The sequence below is a fragment of the Microchirus variegatus genome (assembly GCF_963457635.1).
Source record: "Microchirus variegatus genome assembly, chromosome: 7".
Taxonomy (NCBI): Eukaryota; Metazoa; Chordata; class Actinopteri; order Pleuronectiformes; family Soleidae; genus Microchirus; species Microchirus variegatus.
In genome coordinates, this window is record NC_139808.1 from 19,394,799 (window position 1) to 19,413,542 (window position 18,744).

The 18,744-nt window shown below is 38.9% G+C and overlaps 1 protein-coding gene across 4 annotated transcripts in view; it reads left to right on the forward strand.

Moving 5' to 3' along the window:
* Positions 1-18,744, forward strand: part of LOC310929925 (tensin-2-like) — a 37,912-nt gene that overhangs the window by 9,215 nt on the left and 9,953 nt on the right. For 3 of the 4 annotated variants that reach the window (XM_083892790.1, XM_083892789.1, XM_083892791.1), the window contains exons 4-16: positions 12,307-12,339; positions 12,956-13,005; positions 13,153-13,336; positions 14,072-14,122; positions 14,260-14,382; positions 14,763-14,827; positions 15,142-15,225; positions 15,332-15,444; positions 15,671-15,731; positions 15,977-16,052; positions 16,240-16,369; positions 17,708-17,773; positions 18,491-18,607. In XM_083892790.1, the coding sequence (XP_083748916.1) occupies positions 12,307-12,339; positions 12,956-13,005; positions 13,153-13,336; positions 14,072-14,122; positions 14,260-14,382; positions 14,763-14,827; positions 15,142-15,225; positions 15,332-15,444; positions 15,671-15,731; positions 15,977-16,052; positions 16,240-16,369; positions 17,708-17,773; positions 18,491-18,607 (1,153 nt within the window). Of the gene's footprint in view, positions 1-4,651; positions 4,702-12,306; positions 12,340-12,955; positions 13,006-13,152; positions 13,337-14,071; positions 14,123-14,259; positions 14,383-14,762; positions 14,828-15,141; positions 15,226-15,331; positions 15,445-15,670; positions 15,732-15,976; positions 16,053-16,239; positions 16,370-17,707; positions 17,774-18,490; positions 18,608-18,744 lie in introns of those variants that run through there. The other variant, XM_083892792.1, reaches the window with a different exon arrangement.

Here is an 18,744-nt window from a genome sequence, read left to right on the forward strand (position 1 = left end):
TGGTATTATTATAACCTTAGTAAAAAATATCACCGTATCACAATACTGCTATTTAGGGCTGTAACGATACACAAACTCACGATTCAATTCGTATCACGATTTTTGACCCACGATTCGATACATTCCACAATTTTTTTTTAAATGAATAAACAACATTTAATTATATAGCAACTTAATGTAATATTTAATAACAATATTTTGGAACACTGTGAACAGATTTGAACATAAATAAATAACCAAAGATTTCTCTCTTTTCTGTAACAAAATAATACTGTTGAAAAATACAAAGTAATGATCAATCAGACTGGGATTTGTCCCCAAAGCATGCTGGGAAGTGTAGTTCTTCATGAGAAGCAGTTTTGTTCCAGTGAAAATAACTTGTTTTGATAAACAGCAAAGGTAAGACAACATTTCTGCTTGTATTTCTTGAAAGTCAGTTGTTTTGCTCTTATTTTGTGGCTGGATCCGTGAATCTTGTTCATAGAGTGATAAAAATGGTACCGTTAGAATCTGTGAATTCTCCGCTGTTTACATAATCACGCTGACGCTCCGGTGCCGTTTTCCAATGTGTGCTTTCAATGTCAGCTTTTAGCTGAGTTTCTGACCTTTCTGTGTGTATGCAGAATGTTTGTGTTTGTTAAAGTTAGACATGGTTTTATGACACTTTTGTCGCTGCGTCTGACACTGCCCCGGTAGCAGGGACATTAGTGAAGAAGAGATTAAGGTGATTAAAAAACATAACACGTTAATGATGAATGTAATTAATTAATCACAATTAAAGCTATAATTTGACACCCCTAATAAAAATAAGTTTGGTAGCACTAACAGCTCAGATCATGTGGCTGACTGGAAAACTAACTGGGAGTTAGAAAGGGCGTTTCGCGATTCTGCCTTCTCACATCGCGACACAGGTTCGTGGCTCTGAGTATCGCGATTTCGATTTCGATACGCATATCGTTACAGCCCTACTGCTATTACATCTCTGAAATGAAATGAAATCCACCTCGTTTGACCACAATACACCAACCTGAAAAGGGAGGGGTCGTGATACTCAATGCCACACAACCTCAGTGATTTCTGCACTCTGCACTTTAATTGACGAGTCATTAAAATAGTCCATACCTGAGGTGCTGTATGACATATACTGTATATTTTTAATACCTTGACTTCTAATACTGTGGTATACGACCATATCAAGTAGACTACAATGCCAAGTGACGGTGTTTTATGTATGATATTTTGTACCAGAAGTGTTTTCTCAAACACTATCTGTCCCCAGCTCATGTCAAACAACTGGCAGTTGCTGCCTCTGGTCTCATGTGACCCAGCTCACTGTAGCTGCACATCACACAGCACTGACTGAGCTCATGACCTTGCTGTAACACAGCACACAGCACACTTGCTCTCTGTCTGGCAGAGGACTCTATTGCCTTTATTACTCAGCTTTCAGCTCAGCTCAAGTCCACATAATCTTTATTTAACCAGGGAAATCCAGCTGAGAGCAGGTGCACAGCAAATACAATATATGTGAGTTTAAGCTACATGTTAAAATATGAAAAATATATAAGTGGTAAAAATGAATTTAAAGAAGTGCAAAGTTTACATTTACATACATTACATGCAAATGAAACATTCAATTTACAAAACAATATAAATACAGCATACCAGACTGTCAAGAAACACAGTCCGACATTACAGTGGCACAAACAGCCTCACCACTGAGCATGTGCAGCCTTACCACAAAATATCAAATATTCATGATGCAAACTGATAAAAATATATATAACTTATGTGTCTCCGGCAGCTTATTCCACTTATCAGCAGCATAGAAGAATAATGTCTATTGAAAGAGAAATTTTGTTTGTTATTATATTCATCGATTATAAATCGATTACTAAATTAATTGTCAACTATTTTGACAATCAGTTATTTGGTTTTAATAATTATAACAAGCGTTCTGATTTATCAGCTGCTTAAACTTGAATATTTTCTGTTCCATTGCTCCATTTGACAAAGAAATCATTAAAACAGAAACATTTTGGTTTGTGGTCATCTTGACGTTTGGGAAACACCAATCAACATTTTCTGACACTTGACAGATCAAACAATTGTGATTGTTAGCTGGACAGATTAATCGATTATGAAAATAACCATTAGTTGCAGCTCTAATGATCACCATTGCTTGGCCAAGAAAGCCTCTTGGAGATTGAAAATGTCAATTGCAAGAGATATAACATTATAATATAATATTCTCAAAATATTCATCTGAAAGATAAATAAATACGGACTGTTAAAACATCAACATGTGCCATACAATTTACAGCATTCTCTGATAAAAAGAGGGCAAAATGTTCTTGAGAGTGAGTCAAGTGTCCATTTTTGCTGAGATGTGTAAATGAATAGAAGGCAGTGTTGTTGTAAGTGACAGCCATCCTACCTTCTAATAGAGGATACGATGATGGCTCCTAAATTTATTGTGTGTGCACAATCATACGCACATACTCTAATTGTGTGTGATAGACCCACCAGCTGTTATGCCCCAGCAGCACACATTAAACAGTGGATTATTATTTTTGTCATACTCGTCCCCCTGGTTGCCACAGCGATAGCCCAAAACAACTCTTGGTGGCTACAGCAGAATCAGGCGCCTTAGATGAGAGAGAGGGGGGGTTAATCATCATTATCATCATCACACAGGACTATGATCATTCTGGACAGGAAGAAGTCTGAGCGGGTAAATATAGAAAATAACAAGAGTGCCGTAGATGCCTTCCAGAGAGAGATCGGTGAGAGGACACAAATAAGTGAGGAGCAGCAGCTGTGAAGGCAGACTGTGTGTTTGTGTGTGTGTCTGTGTGTGTGTAATCTGTCCATTAGGGGTATTCATAAATAAAGGGGCCAAGGCTGCGAGCTTTCATGTCATGCTATCTCTGTTCTGTCTCTCCTGTGTCGTTCTCAAATGTCAACATATTGCTTGCTTTTTGATTTATTTCCTCTATCTTTGCATCTTTTTCAACTCACCATCATTCTCTGATTACCCTCACATCTATTAGGTTTCTTTTTTTTGATGCTTTGTAGAATCAGTTAAAGAGAAAATATCTTAAACTTTTACAACAGCCACATTTCGTGCTTGAAATGGTGACTGCAAGTCTAACACAGACATTAGAGAACTTTGTTTGCCAAAGTTTCCGAAAACAAGGAGCTGCCCTTATACCCGGCATTAAACTGTATTCACACACATACAAACCTGCCCCACAATTTGATTATATTTCATAACATTGAGCATATTTGGTTGATTTTAACAACAGGTGGAGCATTATCACATGATAAGAGGAGACGACAAGGCAACAATGACATGCTGTAATTCACTTTATACATTAAATATTCACCAACATCACATCCGTCTTCAACAGGGCTATTGGGGTTTTTGATGTTTGATAACATTCAGCATTTGTGTTGAAGTGATATGAGCTGCTTATTTTTTATTGGGTGGGAGGTGAAATAGGCCAAAACACCAACAAACAAAACATAAATAGAGTTTGCATCCCACAAATGAGAGCTGTTATCAAATCACTGTTATCAGTGAAGCCAGTATTGACATTTAACCTCTGATGACACAACATTGTTATTTTGTGACTTAAAGGGACAATGTGTAGTATTTATGGGTTTATATAACCCCAAATCCACTCTTTTATACATATTATGTGCTCCTGCATTGTCTAGTCGCTGTATAATATGTTTCATTTTCGTAGTGTTTCAAAAAGTCATGTAAAATAACATGGTCGCAGGCCGCGTTTGCATAGCCACTGTTAGCAGCGAGACGCCATGTTTCTACCGGAGCCTGTAAGGACAAACGCGAGAGAACAAATCAAGCGTCTCTTTACTTGTAGCGGAAGTCCCGCCTCCTCTCTCTCCGCTTCGTCTGCTACGGCCGCGGTAGCTCGCTCTCTCCCTCGCCTCACGAACCTCATCTGCTGACACGGAGAAAGACGACGAGGACGACATTTGACCAGCTGCGGATACCGTAGCGCTCAGGGAAGGGAGGGGGTGAGCAGAGGAGCAGTTCTTTGTTGTAAATTTCAGCCTCTCCTCTAGATGGCACTATAAACTACTTACTTCACCTTAAATATCTTAGATATTTATTACACATCACCTCTTTAAAGCTTTCCTACTTCTCTGTGTGTAATATATAACCATCATCATACATCGACACCACTAAAGCATCATCTCTCTGTCTGTTTGTCATGTTAACACCATCACCATCTAACTCTGCCTCTTTGTCCTGTTGCCACTTTTGCTCTGCCTGCTGTTACCTCTCTCTGAGCCCTGGCCACTGAAAAGGTCACAGGACATCAGCAGCAGCGCTGCTCGGTGTCTGCCTGCGGCGTATTGATGTTTGTGTTGTTAGTGCACATGCAAGGCAAAGGCGCTTGCACAGTTGACAGGCTGTAAAGCGTCCCTGTTTGTATGACACAGGCAGAGGGAGAGAGGGGGAAAAGTTATGTTGCATGTGCTGCTGCCTGCCACTGAGCATACGAGTGTGTGTCTTTTTTAAAGAGGGAGGGAGGGGAGTGAAGTGAGTTGGTGACGAGAGCAAAGATAGAGTTTGTAAAAGGGAGAGAGAGAGAGAGCTGGTGTATCACACTCTTCAGACAAGACTGCTAAAAGGCAGAGGGAAGGACTGAAGCTGCTTGTTGAGAGGTAAATACACACTCTGCTCTGATTTTTACTCATGAAATATTGCTTCACTTCATACTCAGCACATGAGTTCTGACTCGTCATGTTTATTTGTATTCGCTTTCTACCAACTTGCAATCTGATGTCCTTAAGCACTGTCCACAGTGTTTGCTCTGTTAATGCAGCATGTGATTGTGCACATTAGCACATTAAAGCAGCTGGGGAGCTCTTGATTTGCCAAGACTGAGGATTTAATTTGATGTGATTGAGGCAAGTGCAGAGACTCTACTTGTGACCTACAAAACAAACCTCAGAGATTTTAATTTTTAATATTGGAGAGTGAATTCACAAGATTTACTTATTTATGAGCTAGGTCTTACTATAGTTGCAGGTAATCTAGTTGTATTTAATTTCATTTGTGTATATTTATACAGAGACCAGAGTAGGATTGGAACTAATTTTTAATCTTTTGTCCCTGGGTAGGTAAAGCAGAATACTTTACAACTTTCTTAGGCACGATAAATATTTCAAATCAATATATCACATTGTGTTTAAGATATAATGTGTAATAATTCTGTATGGAAGGACTGCTTCATTCTGGTCACCTTTTAATTACGTCATCAGCTCCATCTGCTATAACCTCTGGTAAAACCCGCCATGAAATATAAGTGAAGGACATATCCTCTGCTGCCATTAAGTTTTTCATTGTATTGATTGGCTTTGTCACCGATGGATCAAGATTACACATTGCTGTTTGCTGTGTGTTCCCAAAAATGAGACCCAAACAAGACAACAATTCCCATAATCCCATGCAGCTTCCCAACATCATCAAACATCTGTTATTGTTTTTTACTGAGAGACCCCTTAAAGCACAAATTACATACTGTGCACATATGAATTTGCATTTGAATGTAATGCTGGCATTGGTTCTAGATTTTTAACCAGCTTCAGATTTGTTTTGAACACTGTTGAGCTTCCTGAATCAGGTACAGAGATTCACCTCATCCACTATGTTCACTAAACGCAGGTTGCCCAAAGCTGTGCATGCATAAGTAAGTGAGATTAGAGATTAGAATATTGTATTAATCTCTGTCAGCGCTGTGTAAAGATGTCTTTGTGTATACATGTATGTTGTCATCTCTGAACAAAGGGGCACCTGACAGAGACTCTTTCCTACGGCGTCATGTGATGGATGCTAATGTTGTATAGTGAAAAACAGATGGTCACTGGTGTCTGCTCATACATGCCAGCTGTTCTGCTAATGTTTGGTGCTGACTTATGAATTGATATTGTGAATAGAGCCCTATAAGGAGGAGTATAGTAGTAACAGTCATGTTGCTATTAGGGCCAGTGGGGCTGGAATGGATAAACAGCCATTCAAGCCTCTTTGTACAAATCCAGCAATGTCCCATGCTGACCAGATGTGGTGTAGATCTGTGGCTTCCCTTCCATCAGGTGTTTTTAAGCAAGTCATGTTTTCGACTTTCTGTTTCTCTCCGTGGGGAACTGAGTGGACACGTTGTCCTGTGTGGCTCACTATGACGGATCAATAAGAAGGTAGAAGCAACAAATTCGATGGAGAATGGGATCTTTAAAAAATCCCCCCCGGTTGTGTTTGAAGTAGATAAGAATGGAAAATATTGCCAGATGAGCATCTGTGTTACATGATTAAGGTACATAGAGAGTTATTGCTGTTACGTTGTCGTTGCCATTTATAACCTTCACTGGTATGATGCTGTGTGCAGATAACTATCATAGTTAATTTAATTTTATTGCTTTATTGTACTTCATAATTCTGAAATATTACAAGAACCGTGCACACACACACAAACGCACAGCTTGTTTGTTCAAGTACAAATTACTATAAATGCATGTTATTTCTCTGTTGTCATGCTGCAGTGACGCAAATAATGGTGAAATGGATGGTGCTGCTGCGGGGAAGCCAAGTGGATTTGTGAGATGACTGACAGATGACAAATATACAGAAAGGGCTCTTGAGTGTTCTGAGAGTCATTTAGTCTAAAATAAGGAGCTTTATCAAAATAGCTCAGTGAAATCTCTCTGCTCTATGTCAGTGATCAGGAGGCATGTTCAGCTGTTGACATCTCTCTCTTTCTCCCTCTCCCATCAAGCAACTCTTGCTTTCTCTCTTTGCCTCTCCTCCTTCCACTTCCTGGCCTTTTTTTCAGAGATCTGTTAGTTCTGATTGTTCTACTCCCCAGACAACTGATCTGTTGGCCTTGTCCAAGCTTCCCCTCATTCCCCCTCTTCTCCAGCCCAGTTACACAGGGACTCACCCTGGTTACAAGCTCTGCTTATCAATGTATTCTTTGTCATTTGATGTTGTTTATTCAAGGAGATAGAAAATTCTTCTATTTTTCTCGTGGTAGGGGTGATTATGGTTGTCCTCTCTCCCCAGGCACTGACAGTAGAGAGGGGGAGGGCATGGGGGGCAGGAGAGGAGGAAGAAAGGGGGAGTGACGAGCGGTAGGGGATAGGAAATGGTGAAATGAGGGATCAAAGATGGGGGGGAAAGGAAGAGAGGTAGAGCGATAATGAGCGAAAATGATAGAGCGATAATGAGACGGTGAGAGGAGAGGGGACTTCACCCTTTCATGTATGTCCTCCTCAGTCATAACCACACCTACATTTCCCTCTGTTGATCTCAGTAAAACTTTAAGCACATACCATAAAATGATGTCTCTCTAAAAGGTCCAGTCTGTAAAAGTTGGTTGAAATTATTTTCATTTGGTAGAAATGGAAGTTAAAACAATTATACTTAATATTTTATAAGTGTGCAATGACCCTGTTATATGAATTGTTTTTTTTCTATTTATAGTGGAAGCATGTGTTTTGCCCACAATGAACAAACTAAACATTGTTTGAGTTTTGAGTAAAATACATTTCACACATCATACCTTTAATTATAGTGTGTGACATAGCTCCACACATATCTCTTTGTGTCTCTCTGTATAGCTGTGGTTAGATCTCATGACGCTCAGTGCTGCACACAGGAAGTGATATACTTTATGACAAGGCACACAGATGCAAAAGCAACATTGCACCTTGATAGCAAGATGGCTTCAAACAGGTTGTACAATTGTAAACACAACATTTTTGTAATTTAAATGTTTGATGGGATAAATGCTTCTTGTCCCCACCCACCACTACTGCTGCTGTATACACACAAACACTACTTCAGTCAGGTCTGATAGTATTGCTTGACAGAGCTTGTATTCAGATAAAGGTCATATTACAAGTGATGTTACATCATTTCAACATAAACAACACAAAGTTCCAAAAGTTACGCGCTGTAGCTTTAAGTCTTACTTTTAGCTTTTAGTGGATTTTGGGCATTAGTGTCTTTTTGTGACCGTATGGAACTTGGAATAAGACATGTTTAATTTGCTTTTCCAGTTTGGAATGGGAAAGCTTACTCACTTATCCCTGTGTACAGTCTGATGTCAGCTTGGAGCTGTCAGAGTGAAAGTCACTCCTCCTCAATGTGGCACAGCAACGCCTGTGTCTCAGACTCACATTTATATTCTGCCTTCTTGGAACTACGTCAGCTGCTCCATGCAGCACAACTCTGTGTTGGATTTCCTCTGCCTGGAAAAAGCAGTGACAATTCAAGGCAGTGAAAATATTCTCTGTGCCTCAGCTCATGTGTGGTGGAGAGGAATGGCAGCCAGGAAACTGAAAGAAGATGCACCCTAAAAATGCCCTTTGTATCAGTTTGAGCCTGTGTGGCCTTTCTCCTTTTTCCTCTCAAATCAATAAGGCATTTATCCCAGTAAATCAGCAGTTTCTTAAAATACTCAGACCAGCCTGACACCAACAACCGTGCCACATTCAACGTCTCTTAAATTGTCTTTCCTCTTCCGTTCTGATGCTCGATTTTAACAGATTATCTACTGTAGATCATGTGCTCATGGCTTTCATGTGATTGGCTGTTTGATATTTGCAATAACATGCAGCTGAACAGGTGTACCTAATAAAGTCGCTGGTGCATGTAGTTGAACATATCAGTCCCCACCATCTTGCACTGCCATGTATCTATGAGAAAGAATGACATCCTTTTTGTGAAGGCAACTGTACTTTTCTGATATGCTTGGGAAAGGTTAGTCTTCTGTGTGTTGCAATCTGCAGAGTCATTAGATGTTACTAATTCTTCTGCTTTAAGTGGACTTTAAATGGCTTATTCTCATCCTACAGCCATTAGGAATATATGAAAAGTGTACTCGATCAACAAGGAGAACTGAGCCACTATACAAACCAGGCCTCAGTAATAGTCAGTAAGCTCCTCGAGGGTGGGATTGAGTGCTGTCACTGGCACCTCAGTAAACGCTGCCTGATGAACAAGACAAACTGAACCAGATGGCTTTAGTTCACAGTGGCTCCAGCACTCACTTCACTTCACACACATTAATGAAGACCCTGAGGCTGGCAGAGGTACCAAAAAACACATGTACACACCATGCATGTGTGTGTTTGTGTTAAGTGTGTGAACCAGGATTGACCAGTGCTGACATCCTGTTGAAAATTGCATCCTGTTGACTCTGCTGTTTCCCCCTCTGTCTTGATGTTGCGTATTGTTGCTCTCTGCTTCTAGTCTTATCGTCCGATACAGTCATTTTAGATCATTTATGAGCTTTGAAGCTGCACATTTGTGCTGAGTCATTTCAAAGACATAATTCTCCAACTGCGTAACAAATGTTCTCCCAAAAAGAAGAAATACAAATCCCAAACATGACTCAGCTAAAATGCTTTAACTGCTTTTTGTATTGTATTGGACTTTACTTTTATCTGTCCAATATCTGATCTAGTTATTTGAGCAGTATGGGACAGATTCTCATCCCTTGTCCTATGGCTGGACCTCTGTCTCATTTCCTACTGTAGGTTTTATTTGATAAAATGTTACATATTTTGTCACCTGTCCTGGTACACAAACACAAGGATGAACAGATTTATGGTACGTATTACAGATTAAATTACAGTATTAAAGCTGCTGATTGTCTCAGGGAAATAATATATTCAGATTTATTTCATCCTTAACAAATACTAACTCAGTAGTAAATTAAGCTAGCTCACCAATATATACTCCTAGTGATTTATTTCACCGAAAGGGTCATCTCCAGTCATTCAAGGACTGGGGATTTACAATGATTGTTTTTCATCAATGCACATAATTTTTGTGACATTTGGTAAAAAAAAAAAAAACAAAGAAAAAAAATAATTTGTTAACTTAAGTAATGTTTTTGTAATGCTGGTTACATGATTTTTTTTGAACATCACATCATTTTGCAACATTTTAAGTGATGTTTTTGAAAAAATAGTTTGATCGTTTTGTAAAATTACAGTATTTGTTTTTTGTAATATCACTTCATCTGTTTGCACAAATTGCGCACATTTTCTGAAAACAGACAAAAGGCTCCACCTGTCTTATGTTTAAGAATTTTAAATATATATATAAAGCATATTTTAAAATTTAAATAAATAAATAAATGAACCGTATTAGTGCAGCTGCACAATATAAAAAAAACAACAGATCTGTTCAGCAGTAGCATATTTTGTGGTGCTGTTACCAATTACAGCGTGACCCTTCCTCTTCACTCCTCCTCTTAGTTATTACTCTTTAGATCACATGGCTGCCAAAGTCTTTTCTCTGTGCCCCCTCTGTTGTTTATTATCTCCACTGTGATTATAATCTGAGTTTAATCTATTTTGTGAATTAAGAAAGCATAATCTGCGCATATAATAAATGTTTGTCATAAACTGGCTCAAGGCCATAGCAAAAACGGAGGGAAATACAGCTTTAGCGCAAGTAAAAAAGTAATTTATATTTAATTATTTTATGTTTGAAACAAAAAAAATGCAGAATCATAACCTAACATAACATGTGATATTTCATCTGTCAGATGAGTGGTGAGTGTGCATGAGTGGCATGTGTGAGAGGTGTTAATGGTGCAAAAACCAAACCTGGGATTGTTTCTGTTGTAAATGTCAGCTATTTGACTTGGTAACCTGCAGTTTGACACCTGTCAGCACGGACCAGAGGGCGTCTCAGCTGTCAGTCATGGGGGTTCAAAGGTCAAAAGTTGATAGGGTGTCACCTGTCTATGTTTATGCTGAGAGCCCCGACACTATTCTGTGATACTGAATATTTGATACCACTTCCTGGTTATTTACCCAATGTTAACAAATGTTTTCTATTAGACATTTTATTATTTTTATTGCTTTGGCTATGGCCCCCAGATGGAGTGTAAAGGTATTGCAGGTGGGCTGGAAGAGGTCATGAAGAGATTGCAATTTTTCATAATAAATAAATAAATATTATCAATATAAATATTTTGAATAGAATGCAACTTATTTGGATTATTATGGAGAGTTAATTGATAAAATATACATACTTATTTATACTTTGTATAAAACAAACCCTATTTTCCCCATCGTTCAACCCTCCTTCTCTTATGGCACTTTATCATGACACCATCAAATGAGCTAGAAATGACATGTTAACATGTCCTGACATATCACTTCCTACCTCCTCACACTACAGGGCCAATTAACAGTATGTCCTCATGATAAACAGTCCAGAACAAAAGAACCTGTTCAGGCTGTATAGTCTGTTTGCATGACCTCAACTTCCCACTCTCTCTCTTTGTGTACGTGTGTTTGTGGTTTTGGCAAATTACACTTGGCTCAAGAGCAGCGTTGAAGAGCTGCACGCCACATGTAGACTTTATCCATCTCTCCCAACTCATGCTCATTTTACGAGTCAATAAGACGGACCAAATCACACGCAAACATTTTTCATTGAGTATCTTCTCTATACTCAGCTCTTTTGCTTATTTAACTGCATTAACATCAGTCCGTTGTTCCACAATATGAGCAGGAAGAATTCAAAAAGTCACACATGCCAGCTTCATGTTCTTTACATTTGGTAGACATGCAGGCAGGAGTCTGCCAACATTTGTTTCAGTTTGTGTATGTGTGTGTTCTTTGTGAGGAACAAAAATGTGTATAAATACAGAGTGAGGACATTTTGGCTGGTCCTCACATCTTTGAAGTTCTTTTTCAGAGTTAAGACCTGGTTTTGGGGTTAGGGTAAGAATTGAGTTTAGGTAAGGATTAGGGTAAAGGTTAGGTAGGCAGCTAGTTGTGATGATTAAGGTTAGGGTAAGGGACTAGGGAATGCATAATGTCTATGAGGGTCCTCACTTTCATTGGTTATGTTTAGGACTAAGATTTGAACTGTGGTTAGGGATAATTCTTTAGGCTGTCCAAATGAATGGTAGTCAATGAGAGTCCTTAATAAGATAGCTGTGTGTTCGTGTGTCTCTAATGTCTGTTATAGTCCATCATTTTGAAAGGCAAAATCTGTGCTGACAGCCTTTTCATCAAACCAGCTGCAGGAGGCGAATGAATTTCACCCTCCTTATGAGCTCTTCACTCTCACTCCATACTTCTCTTTTGTCATCTGTGTTTCAGGCGCAAGACCTAAATGTGTAAACCAGATGATTTTTTTTTGTTTATTCCTAGTGTCTATATATGTGTGCAAATACATACGTATGTATATTTATGTGACTGCTGCAATAAAATAACCATGTGCTTCTTCTTTCCTGTCAGGTGACTTCCACCTGTGCCTCAGCATCAGATCTGGTACGTTTGCATCTACATTGATGTGCACAAGACTTGGGCCACCACTACATTATGTGATGTTTTACAAATTGCCTGGAAAGATGTGACTGAAAGTTGGTGTTACATATTAGCAAGGTTCAAATCATGAAAATAGTACAATAAAAAAATCTTACCGAGGACATTAACTCAGGTTCCACTCTAGGTTTTACGGAGCCATCATCCTGCAAGGGCTCGCCAGAAAGTTATCATGACCAAAATAAGTTTAAAATCAGTCAATATTAAAATGTCAGCTAACTAAAGGGACACTGTGTAGTATTTATTGGGTTTATATGACCCAAAATCCACTTTTGTATACATATTATGTGCTCCTGCATTGTCTAGTCGCTGTATAATATTATTTGTTTCATTTTCGTGGTGTTTCAAAAAGTCATGTAAAATAACATGGTTGCGGGCCGCTACTGCATTGCCATGACGCCATGTTTCTACGGGAGCCTGTATAGACAAACGCGAGAGAACAAATCAAGCGTCGCTTTACTTGTTTACTTGTTTTATTTGGCCAGGCAGTGTATTATATAATGCTGGTATGTTGGTATGGTAATGCAAAATCTTATAGTTATACTATAACTTTGTTTTTCAGAGAGGTTCCACAAAATCTTTATCACAAAGGAAGAGAGGCTCCTTACCAAGGTAAGACAAATAACACATCAAGACAAAAGAAAATCATCATGTGATATTTGATTCAGACTCTAAAAATCAATATTATGTATGTAAAGCTTGGTTATCTTCAACAATCAATGGCACTGAAAGGAAATCGTTTTCTCACATTATGTCCAGGAGTAAAAGTGTGGAACAAGTGATGGAGCATGTGATGGAGAACCACTACGACTTTGACCTCACCTACATCACAGAGCGGATCATCTCCGTCTTCTTCCTGCCTGACCTGGAGGAGCAGCGGTACCGCCGAAATCTACAGGAAGTAGCCTCCATGCTGAAATCCAAGCACCAAGACAAGTTCCTGGTTTGTAATAAAACTTAAGTCGCACACATATCAACTCCATGTTGCATGTGTTGCCTAAAATGATGTCAGGGGCTTTTTGCACAGCAGCCATTAACAAAACAAACTCCCATTTTTAAGCCCAGAGATTAGCAATTTGAACACTGACATCATCTGCAATGAAAACATATATTGAATGGTACAAGCTGTCAATCAGGGTATCCACTCATATTTACACTTTAGTGTCTGTTTTCCTCTGATCACAGACTTTATTTACAAAATCGATATTATGTTATATTGAAGAAAACCTGTAACTACTTGTGATGGAAAGTGGCTTATTCATCCATAGTCTCCAATTCAAAACTGAGTTATTTTCCTATCAGTGTTTAATAATGTTTTTCCTTCCTTCTGGACTCACCTTGCAGAAATTAAGACTTTGTTCACTTTTTATTCATGGTTAATGGTCAGGATAAAGTGAAACCACGCATACCCTGAAAGCGAGGAAGTTAAGGAACTCAGCTGTTATTGTTTTGCTCATTTAAATCTGATTTTATCTACTGTGACAAAACAGCTGCTGTGTAAAGGACCCAATTTATGTAATAGTTGCTGTTTAAGGTTTAATTTTAGATGAATAAAAAAGGGTTTCTTTATTTATTTGTGTAGCTGTTCAGAATGAATACTGGTTTTGGTCACTGATGAATAGGTCATTTTAAATGATCAGTTATTTTCTGATATCTTACACATTTGTACCATTTCCAGCTCCTCAATCTGTCAGAGAAGAGACATGACATCACCAGACTTAACCAAAAGGTATGTGGATTGACATCTGTCTGACAACACAACAGATGACACATCACTGTAGGAAATACAATACATTATCTGTACATGTGATCACTTTGGTATTGTCGTGAAATTATTTATTCAAAGTATTTTCCCATGTGATCTAGGTGGAGGACTATGGCTGGCCTGATCTTCATGCCCCGCCTTTGGACAGGATCTGTGCGATTTGTAAAGCCATGGAGACTTGGCTGAGTGCTGACCCAAGCAATGTTGTGGTTCTCCACTGCAAGGTTTATGCTTCCTGAATGTACATCTATTTACTTTACTGTTAGAAGTCCAGTGTGTAACATGTAGGAGGATTTATAGGCAGTAACTGAATATAATACTCGTCTTTTTATTGTTTGTTTACCTTACCTATACCTATACCTTAGGCAAAAGCCTTGCTTCCAGAAGCCACCATCTTGCACCACCATGTTTCTACAATAGCCCAACCAGACAAACCAACCAGAGCCTGCCTTTCACATTTATTTACCATGCAAATAAAAAACAACTACAGTCTCACCATTAGATGTCAGTCATTCTTACGCACTGGACCTTAAAAAAATGGAACATAATGGCACAAAAAACCCAAAACAAAATGTCATTGTCTCCTTGATTTGTGTCCTGACAGGGAAACAAAGGAAAGACGGGCGTTATTGTGGCAGCATACATGCACTACAGCAAGATTTCCGCTGGGTAATTTGAATTATTTTTTTTAGTGTAACAAGCTACTCACTATATCAACATGTGTAAAGATCAATTATCCATATTTCAGTTTCTGTCATATTATGTCTTACCAAGTATATTAGTATTTCACATTGCCAGTGTTTAATATTTCCTCTTTTTCCTTTATTTAAATTTTTATCAATGCACTTTAATAAGGGACAGCAAAAAATATACACATATCTTTGCAGAATGTATAAATAAACATAATAATTTTTAATGAATAAAGAACTGTATAAGGTTAAGCACAAGGTTTCCAGATATTACACTGCTGCTTGTGTCCACAGCGCAGACCAGGCTCTCACCACACTCGCCATGAGGAAGTTCTGTGAAGACAAAGTCTCTTCTTCCTTACAGCCCTCTCACAACAGGTCAGACACACCTGTGTATTTATACCAGCTAGATTTCCTCCTTTCTCGTGTATCACTTCTTGCTCTCTGCTGTCATCACATCTGTGCCTCACCTCACGTTTTTCAGGTACATCTATTACTTCAGTGGCCTGCTGTCAGGTGCCATCAAAATGAACAGCAGTCCTATGTTCCTCCACCAGATCCTCATTCCCTCCTTACCAAACTTCCAGGCTGGAGGAGGTGAGTCGTTTGTTGTCAGTTGGGACTGAATTTTATTTATTATTATTTATTATTATTATTATTATTATTATTATTGATATCATTTTATTAAAAAGATATAAGCCACATAATCAAATCACAGAGACAAAGAGACATTCATTTTGTTAATTAAAAGCATTTGCCATTGAACAAACAATGTCATTAAACTTCTTATGACTAATATACAAACACCTTTGTGTATTTACAGGTTTCTATCCCTTCCTGAAAATCTATCAGTCTCTACAGCTGGTCTATACGTCAGGCGTATAGTAAGTACACACTCAGTTGTCCAGTTTAACCACTCGCCTTTTTTTCCCTCACCTCCTGTGGGCAGACATCTTTCCCTCCCCCTGTTACTTTGACAGATGTTGTCTATATAGGCCAGTGTCTGTGTTTAGATATAGGCTGGTCTGTGTTTACATTGAAGTTACTGTTGTTTGCCAGTATTTAACCCAACTGAGACATGTTTTTGACTGGTTTTATGACCATTTTTACTCTGTGTGTGTGTGTCCAGTGATCCCCAGAGCTCCAGGGCGAGGAAGCTGTGTGTGACTATGGAGCCTGCATTGTTGCTAAAGGGGGACATTATGGTGAGGAACAAAAGGCTTCTTATGAACTGGTTGGAAATGGCTGGAATGTAATAACTTCACTTAAAATCCAGCCCCCTTAATGTCCCACACACATTTTTCATTGTTACTACCAAGCTATTATTAGCACAGAAGTAAATTAAACTCAACTATCATGTAAAAATTTTCTGCATGATTTTTTTGTGTGCAGGTGAAGTGCTATCACCGGCGGAGTCGAGCATCAGAGAGGGAGGTGGTATTCAGAGTCCAGTTCCACACCTGCACTGTTCACGGAGCCCAGCTGTGGTTTGGAAAGACTGAACTGGATGTGGCCTGCACAGGTAAACAAATACAGGCTCATCCATTGTTTGGCAGAGCATATGATGACAGTGATTTTTAAGGCATCACATAAAATGTTCTGAGGGATTTAAAATGACTGTGTTGCTCTCCCACACCCTTTGTAATAAGGCTTAATTTTTAAAGATGACAAAACTATCATGACCCAAATTCATAATATAAATCATGACCAGAACAAAATTGTGCATACTGTTACGACCGTGCATAACATGAAACGTTGCTCCCCTCTTTCCCCACTCCCAAGGGCGACCAAGGCCACAAGGCTGGAGCTCACAAACAGTCATTTATTGTAATACTCCAAGAAAACCATGGTAGCAACTATCGTCAGGGTGAGCATGGCTCAAAACAACAAACAAAACAATCTATAACCCAACCTAACTTCCCCATCAAAAGTAAATAAAATAAAATACAGGTTTCTGACCTGACTCCCTATAAAATAAACAGGAGAAAAAGAGCGTTAAAGAAAAGAGCTACACACCCTTACCGCTACCTGTATTGCTGGAGAATAAATACAAATACTATTAGACAGAACAAAAACATGGTGCTGTTGGGAGTAGGGCCAAGAGAAGAGGGAGAACAGCTCAAGTGGCGGCCATTTTATACTGCTCCCAATCTTCCTCCTCCAATCAGCAGTCAGTACCTGCACCTAAGAAAAGAGACACGCAGGGTAGTAGCACCACCCTCAGGCAGGGAGGAACAACAGCAGAACAGGCAAACTCAAATACATTATGACCCAGGGTCATAACAATACAGCAACATTTTCAACAATATTTTTACTGCCAATTCTGTTATATCTCTCTTTCAAAAAAGACAGATTTATTTGGTGATGGCATAATAAACTGTCCTGACCCAGTCTCTGGGAATTAGACTACACTACATTGAACAAATGAGTGAACAAATGGTAGCGTGTATGTGGAGTATATCTGCTGTTTACAGGACTGCATAATTCAAGAGCTACTTATTCTTCAGTTAGTTTCTGTGTATTGTGAGACAAATTGCAAATGACAGTGTCACGTGTGATAAAACAGAGTTTCTTGTGCATGGCTGAGTAGGCAGTGAGTTCATGGCAGTTGCACAAAATGCTGTATTTTATACACACACAGGAAAATAAAAATAGATTTCTTTGAAGTCTTATGCTCGGTTTACTTTGTCAGTTTGTTTGAATGCCCTATTTATTTCTATTATGAGAAGAGAGAGAACATCTTTTTTGTTGTTTGTTGGTTTTTCTTCTTTACACTTTGTTTTGCATGTATTTTTCATCACTGTTTGTAGTTAGAGTCTGGATTTTTTTTTGTTTGCCTTTATGTTCATATCTTCTGCAGATGACAGGTTCCCCCCTGATGCTACTGTCGAGTTCATCTTCTCAAATGGGCCAGAAAAAATTAAAGGTGAATATTATCATTTGTCTGTTTTGTCGCTTTGCTGCTTCATGTGGTACATTTTATTCTACAAATCCCTTTCACTCTTACATCCACGTTCAAATCTGGTAATAACATCTGTCTTGCGTTATCTGATCGGGGCAGATCACACTTCCAGTTTGACCGCTCCCTATTACCCTGAATGCATCTTCAGATCTGATCACAGAAACCATATTTGGAGGTGGTTTGAGGACAAAGTGTCCACATTCCTGAGCGACATACCAGTAGTCTGTCCCTAGAGCACATTAGAGACTTCCTTCTCAGCTGACATCAGCACTAATATGTTCATTTATTTTTAGCCACTGCCAGGAGAGCAACACTTATTTATGATTTATTTTTCTCTAATGGTGAAAACATCCGCATGAATAGAGAGCTTTAATTCGCTAAAGCTCCTCTCATCTCTTTTTCTCTCTCTTCTGTCAGATGCACTCACACATACAGATGCACATGCACACACCGACACACACTCGAACACGCTGACAGCAGACACAACGGTACAGTCAAAATTGTTAGAAACATAATTTAAATTACTTACGTATTCATATGCAGTGTGGATATGAATAAGGGTGGTGAAGCCAGATCTGATCACATATGGTCAAAGGAGACTCATCTGTACTTAGTGCTATTCCAGATCTGAACAGGGCCTACTTTTCCAATTTCTTCCCATTGTAATGTTTGTTTTTCAAGGTCGGGAAAATCGCAAGAATGATGCTTCTGTCGGGGTGGATTATAACACCTCAGATGCTGTGGTCAGATGGGATTCGTATGAGAACTTCAACCTCCATCACCAAGACAGCGTGGAGAGTAAGAAATATTTACAGACATAATATTTTTTTTAAAGTAAGCATTGCATTCATGCTGGATTCACACGTATGTGTCACCACAATGCTCGACAGCGGGCAGGTCTGTTGTTTGCTGCTGGAGGTAGCTAACAGATGTTA